General features: G+C 51.4%; 1 protein-coding gene across 1 annotated transcript in view; it reads right to left on the bottom strand.

The window, feature by feature from the left end:
* Positions 1-7,119, bottom strand: part of LOC116824564 (inner centromere protein) — a 30,172-nt gene extending 23,053 nt beyond the window's left edge. The window contains exons 1-3 of the mRNA XM_075065024.1: positions 6,760-7,119; positions 5,974-6,084; positions 803-1,575 (exon numbers count right to left, since the gene is read on the bottom strand). Coding sequence (XP_074921125.1) covers positions 803-1,575; positions 5,974-6,084; positions 6,760-6,770 — 895 coding nt within the window. The 5' untranslated portion in view covers positions 6,771-7,119. The remainder of the gene's footprint in view (positions 1-802; positions 1,576-5,973; positions 6,085-6,759) is intronic.
* Positions 7,120-7,522: the final 403 nt, after the last annotated feature.

The raw sequence follows: 7,522 nt of genomic DNA, 5'->3' as shown, positions 1-7,522 counted from the left end.
CGTGGTTGTTAAGCCACGGTGGCTCTTTTTTTAGTTTTTTTTACTGTGTTTCTTAATTTGGGGTATAAATTGAAGTTAGGCCTCTATTATGGAAACAGCTGCAGCCAGCTGCTGCTGGCATGTCTCTGCGTGCCCCTTGGGATGAGGGGAGAAGTGGGTCTCCATGCGCTGCCCTTGCCCGCAAGCACTGGTCCTGCAGCTTCCGTTGGCCACTTTCCAGCCAATGGGAGTTGCGAGGCCAGGGCGGGGTGGGGGAGCAACACACGGAGCCACCGCCCCCCCCTCCCCCCAGCAGCATCTGGCCTCTTCTAGGAATGGCTTAGGGCCATAGCAGGCAAGCAGCCTGCCTGAGCGCTCCCTTGCACTGTGGGACTTTTAGCAGCCCAGACTCAGATTGTGAGGGGGCAGAGCAGGTCAGACAGAAATATTAGTCATGGCAGGCTGGACAGAAATGTTAGATGGGCCAGATTTGGCCCGTGGGCCATATTTTACTTCCCCCTGATCTACACAGATACTGACTATTTAAGTGACTAGTTACTGGCTAGAAGTGCTGGCTTTTGTGAAGTTAACACTGCACTATCGGTGTCACACTCAGATGAGTCTCTCTAGAACTGGTGCTTATTTTTAGCAAGCTAGTTTAAATACATTGACATTAACTGAAATGTATCTAGCCCAAGGATACCTGCTGTATCCACACTGAAGAACTAACTCTATACTATAGCTTTCCAGTGCTGAAGAAAAACAGGCAGAGTGCCTGGGAACGGAGCAAAGCAAAATTGCCTTGTAAACCTGAGGAACTCACGTTTGGAGGCTAAAGATGATTGACGAGCTGCAATTCTCTTGGACCTCGCCCTGCTGACAGACTTCCGGATCATGCTTTCCCTTTTGCTGGCCAGAGAGTACTTCTCCGCCAATGAGGTCCGGCAGATCATGGAGGTTCTGCACATCAGACTTCGACGAACAGAGTGACGGCTTGATTTGGAGCCTGTAGGGGTCCCTGTGCCATCCTTTAAATCCTGGGAAAGTTCCTTTACTGACCCTTGGTTACCCTCTGGTCCCTGAGCAGAGACATCCATCTCCGCAGTGGCAGGCTCCCTATTTACAGTGGCTTTGCTAGTGGCTGTATTTGCTATTTTTAATTTAGACGCACTCCGGCCTTCTCTTGCCCCCTTTGGCTTAGTAGTTTCAGGAATCAACAGCACAGAGGCTGCAGACATAGGCTGAAGTTCTACCATCCCAGTTTTCTTGGGAGAGTCATCATCTGAGCTCAGGACAATGACTTTGGAGACCATAGCACCTGTCTTGGGCAGATTTCTCTTCAGATGCAACTCAGCGCTATTGCGATCATTGACACTGATATCTACTAAGGGGACCCTGCCTTCCACTGGCTGGACAGCTGACTTCTCAGGGAGTGCCATAGAGTGCATATCAGAAACTACAGCCCGGGATCTTGTCACCCTTCGAGGCGGGGAGGCCTCTTCCATCACAGCCCTGATTATTTCCAGGTCCTCTTTGCTTCGCAGTCTTCTGGAATATCGTTTAGCAGATGCTCGCTTAATACTCCTCCTTGATAACCTAATAACAGAAACAGTGAAGCAAACTGGAGCCACATAAAAGCAAACATTTCATTTACATTTGCAGGCTAGAGCTGGAGATGACAGGTTTTTTTTTGTTTGCTTGTTTTTTTAATCAAAAAGCACCTTTCTGTGGATGATTCCATTATTCTTTACTCCCTAGGCATTTACGGAAAGTTGATGTTGCTGTGTAGACATCCATGTGTTAGTGATGATGTGTGGTTTGAGGCACTTACCAGACAAAATTGAGATGCTATAGAGAAAAGCAGCAAAATTAACAGAAAGAGATGGTGTCTGTACCGCTATACGTACTCCTTTTACAAGGCTATCATAGAAGTTGTACAAAGTATACCTTGAGGTATCATTTGAAAACTCATGATTTGCTGATCATTACTGTCCTATTGCACACATTTCAACAATACTACATGTAAAATTATGAGATTTTGCTGTATGATGGTTACTAAAATAGGTAGTATTTCTGGGTAACACCCACAAGCCAATTTCTCAGACACAAAGATACCATGCCAGCAAGATGTTAATGAGCCATTACCTACTTAAATAAAAACGGCCATACTGGGTCAGACCAAAGGTCCATCTTGTCCAGTATCCTGTCTCCTGACAATGCTTCAGAGGGAATGAACAGAACAGGTATCAAGTGATCCATCCCCTGTTGCCCATTCCCAGCTTCTGGCAAACCAAAGACTAGGGACACCATCCCTGCCCATCTTAGCTAATAGCCATTGATGAACCTATCCTCCATACTTAATTGGACATTCACCAGCCCGCAGGGGAGGGATCACAAGTATGTACAATTCACCTGAGGGATAGTTGGCAGCTTACATACCTAATGGAACTGCCTAACCCCATGACCCAGCAAAGACTCTTCCAGTACAAATGGTTGGAGTATAAGAAGGCAGGGGGAGGGGGAAGGCCTCCTCTCCTCTCCACCTTACATCTCTCTGCTGATAACATCAATGAATATCTGATGAACACTGAACTAAGGGGACTGGTCCCAGGCTGAAAGAAAATCCAGCCTGTGAACTGCAAACTATGAAAAGACAGTTACCTGTTCCGTAACTGGTGTTCAAGATGCGTTGCTCGTGTCCATTCCATATATGGGGTGTGTGCTCACCACATGCACCGGTGCTGGAAGTTTTTCCCTCAGTGGTATCTGTAGGGGACTAATTCTGGTGCCCCTTGGAGTGGCACGTGTATCCTGCAGTATAAGGGGCACCATTGGTTCCCTCCACCCTCAGGTTGCTCCCAGCTGGCCTGGCCTTTTTCATTCGTTAATGGCCACAACTACCAGGGAGCTTGGGGCCAGATGGGTGTATAAATATTCATGACCCTTCACCAGCACATAGTATTTTCACTCTGCCCTTCTTGAAATAGGGTAGGCAGGGATGAGGGGGTCTGCCACAAGGAGTTAATAATTTTAGATTCCCCCTCATATAAGGATACCGCCACCCTAGCCAGTGCCATAAAGCAGAGGATGTCAAACAAGGAGTCCTATGTTTCCTCCAGCCCCTCAGCATGGATCCACAAGCTAGAGGCAGCGCGTTTCAATAGTTCCTGATGCGCCTTAGCGTCATCTTGTGGAACTGGGGGGAGGGGAGGCAGGGGTAATCACTTCATCGGGGATGAGGAGGATGAGGTCGGTCAGTACCATGGGCTCCGCCACCTCTGGTAGTGGTCCTAGTGGCCATTCCTCGGGATCCAGGTGGACCTGAGTAGTTCCCCCTTCTGGAATGACTGTCTCTGGATGGGGGCGAGACATAGTAGCCGATGGTTTGTCTGAGGCCCCTGTCACCAACCTGGGCACTTATAATGGGGAGCGGTGCTGCACAAATGGGGACTTGCGGAATGGTCCCAAGGCAGATTTCCTCCTGGATTGTGGTACCACCATTAACGGTGTGGGTGGCACTGGTAGCGCCATGATATCTTGCGCTGCCTGCAGGGCCTCAGGTGTTGAAAGGACATCCAGTTGCCTGAGGCCCACATCACTGTCCAGTGATGCAGGCATGGTCAGGGGAGGCTAGCCCACTTTATCTCTGAGCTGGGACCCCACCCGCAGGAGGAGGATCAGAGCCATCCGCCTTGGGTCTTGGCTAATTTCCTGCCCTCTCCTTGCCCTTGCGATACATAGATCTTCCTTTCCTGGTCTTCTGTCACTTGGCAGGTGCCAGGGAGGGAGATCGGCACCGGTCCGTCGACGGTGCTGGTGGGGGGCACACTCCACACCACTGCCACAGTGCTGGGAGCAGAGTCAGACCTTAGCTGCTCTGGTGCCAGAGTTAGCGCAGACTCCATTGGAAGCGCTCTGAGACGGATGTCTCGCTCCTTCTTTGTCCAAGGTTTGAAGGCCTTACAAATTCGACACTTGTCGGTTATGTGGGACTCACCCAGGGACCTCAGATAAGTGCTGTGCGGGTCACTGATGGGCATAGGTTTTCTGCAGGAATTACAGGGTTTGTAGCCTGGGAACTGGGGCATGCCCCAACCCCTGTCTGAGTCCTGTTCGGCACTAACTTTTTATCTAACACTAAGGGTTTTCTAAAACTAATCGCAACTATTTACAACTTTTTTTTTTTTTTAAAAAGAACAGTTTGCTAACTACTGAGCAAGCAAGAAAGCTAGCCTAAGTAGCAGATGTTCCAGCACCGTCACTGGCAGGAAGAAGGAACTGAGGGTGGAGGGAGCCGGCGGTCCCCCTTATACTATGCCATTTGTGTGCCACTCCAGAGGGCGCCAGAGCCAGTCCCCTAGAGATACCACTGAGAGAAAAAACTTCTGGCACCACCAGTGCATGTGGCAAGTGCACACATCTAATATGGAATGGACATGAGCAAACCCTCCGAGAATTGCCTGGAGCATCTGGTGTAGTAAGAACGATGTTTGTTTCCAATCTTATTTAGCTTGGTAAAGTTTAGGAATTAGCTTGTGGTTTTATCTATTTCTTTTGTAACCAATTCTGACTTTTGTGCCTTACCACTTATCACTTAAAATCTGTTTCTCTAGTTAATAAACGTGTCTATTGTTTTATTTAAACCTGTGTGTTTGGAAAACTCCACTTGGGGTATCAAGGCTTGTGCATATCATTTTCTATTAATAAATGAGAGACTTAATATGAGCTTGTATTGTCCAGGAGAGTGCTTGGCAGTGCAAGATGCATATTTTTGGGGCAAAGTCTGGGACTGGAGAGTTCACTGGTGTTGCTATGCAATGTAATTCACGAGTGGCTGGCTATAGCACTCATGCAGTGTAACTAGGAGTAATTTACATGCTGGAGACTGTGTGAAAGCAGACCTGGAGTGGTTGCTCTCACAGCAAAGCAGCGTACAGGCACGCCAGGTTGGAGAACTGAGGGGACACAGCTTTTCAGCAAGTCAAATGTAGGCTGCACCATCGGGAAAATGGATATTCATGGCATGTCTCCAACTCTGTCCTGAGGTGGTCACAACTGATTCTAAATGGGTAGAGAGCAATGTGAGTAAGGGAATTAATGAAGCAAGATCCTGTTTTCACACAAGTTCTCATGCAGTAGTTAAGACCGGTTGCTTGACATGGATTCTGAGATTTTTGTAATTTAAGAAGTCACAGAATCTTAGATGCCCTTTGCGCAACTTCTTGAGCAGTCTAACCAGCACTGCTATGTTACAGAATACTAGCAGTGCATGTATAGTTTGTTTAGGGCTGCTATAGTTGGAGAATATTAACAAGTGTGCATGCAGAACATGGTCTGTGCAGTTCAGTATTGTACTTTAAAGCTGCCTTTTTCAAATGTGGCCACCAGGAGTTTTTGCTGTGGCCACAACAGTCTCCTGGGCAGAGATGGAGGAGGGGGCAAAGCAGCAGCCCCTCCCTGCAGCACCAAGGGGCTTGGGGGAGGTCTTCAGTCCCATCTTCAGCTGCAGGTCTCTAGGGGTGGACCCCCCACACACACACTCTGAGGTTGGGCTTCAGCTCCACTGCCCCAGCTTCAGCCATGGGTCTCCAGGAGCAGGCTTCACCTTCCCTCCCTTCACCCCCATCTTCAGCCGCAGGACTCTGGGGATGGGCTTCACCCCCTCCCCCGCCTCTGCAGCTTCAGCCTTGGGGCTCTGGCAGTGGGCTCTGAGATTCACCCCCTCCCTCCCCATTCTAGCCATGGGGCTTCTGCTGGCCTTACTGGATATCATGGCCAAGAGGAAAGGAGCAGGGTGAGTTGGGGTGTAAGGTTGCAGAAGGGAGCTCACGGCAATGGTGGGCAGGGGAAGCAGCAGGACCTGGAGGAGTGGTGGAGGGAGATGGGGAGTTGGCTGACAGAGGCAGCAGGGACAAATATTTTTTTAAATGCACAATCTCTAATATTACAAATAGGAGAGTCTACTTTAACACCTGCAGATACCGCCCTTCTCACCTTTTCCTGATTGGGTCTTTGTTCTCATCCTGAACACTAGAAAGTTGCCTCTTTGGACGATTTTTCTGTGACGGTGTTTTTGGCATCAGCTGGGGCTCATCACTGCAGCTGCTGTTTTAACAACAAGGTGGCAAGGAAGAGAAATCAACATCACCAGGGCAAGATACTTGCACCTGGGCACATCCCTCAGGGTACGTCTCCAGCTGGTTCACAGACAAATGGGATGGCCACAAAGTCTTGCCTCTACCAGGTGAGGAGCAGGGCCCATGTCCAACAGGATACTACAGGTCATGCAACAGGCTTGGCTCCAGCCAGTCACAGAGCCAGCCACTGGGCACCAGCTATGTAGCTGAGTCCGTTAGGGGAGTTAGCTCTATATGTCCGATCTTCCGTGGGGAGAAAGAGTCTCTGCATTTGTGTATGTGTCTCTATCTGCAGGTGTGCGCCTGTCTCTTGGGGATCCTCTCTCGCGTCAGTCGTCTGTGGGTCTTCTGCACATGTTCGTCGTCTCTATTTGGGTGGGCTGGCGGGGTACAGGGACAGGCTGGCAGCAGGGGAAAGCGACAGCACTGCAGCTTTCACCACCCGGTGCGCTCCACTGCCCCTGGCCAGCGCCGGCCAAACTCCTCTTCCGTGGCACGGCCAGCCCCGCCCGCCAATCCTCCACCAGCCCATCCATCCCCCCTTCCCGAATTGGTGATGGATGAACTCCCCGGCACACTCCTACCCCGGTTCCGGATCAACCGCCCCGGACAGGACCAGATCCCCCTCCCCCAGCCGCCCTACCTGCTGAACATCTTTGGCGCCTCCTCGCGATCTCCGCAGCCAGACCATGTCGATGGCGCACCTGCCGCAGGAACTCGGCCAGTTTGCGATTACAGACGCGGTAGTGCGCGGGCCCGACGCCGCCTCCATGCTCCGTCCGTCCGAGCTGGCGCTCTCCCAGACAGCCCGTGCAGAAACCTCCTTTTCCTGGGCGCGCGCGCTGCTACCGCCTCAATTTCAAATCTACACTGTCAGCCACACCGTGTCGCACACCCTCCTACCCATACATAGCGTCTCACGAGGTAGCAGCCCGCATCATAGAGACCAACACAGCCTTCTAGCCACTAGAGTCTATGAGACGGAGCTCTGGGAGAGCTCGCTTGAGTAACGGGGGCGGGATTCTAGAGATCTGCCCCTCCCGACAGTGACGGACAGAGCGAAAGCCAATGAATATGGCGCTCCGCAGGGCGCTTTGTATTGTGCGCTCTCGGATGACCTCGATGGGCGGGGGGCGCGGCGCGTGCCGTTAGCGAACTGCTCGCTTGACGCTGGGCTCGGGTGTGCTTACGGAACGTGTTTCCTCGAAGCCACGGATGCCGCTCTACCGTCCTCTCTGTGGTCTGAGTCTTTTCGGGAATGCTCTAGCTGCTGCCGTGGCTGGGGGACGGTTATACCTGTGGGGAGGGAAGCTGCCTGCAGGGGGCGCATCCCTGCCTGTGCGCGCGGTGCTGCTGGGTTCTGCCCCCCCCCCCCCCCCAGGGTCAGCGGGAGTCTAGGCGCGGTT

Source organism: Chelonoidis abingdonii, chromosome 4 (genome assembly GCF_003597395.2).
Source record: "Chelonoidis abingdonii isolate Lonesome George chromosome 4, CheloAbing_2.0, whole genome shotgun sequence".
NCBI lineage: Eukaryota > Metazoa > Chordata > Testudines > Testudinidae > Chelonoidis > Chelonoidis abingdonii.
Note: the sequence above shows the minus strand (reverse complement) of the source record. Positions and strands in the feature narration are given on the sequence as shown.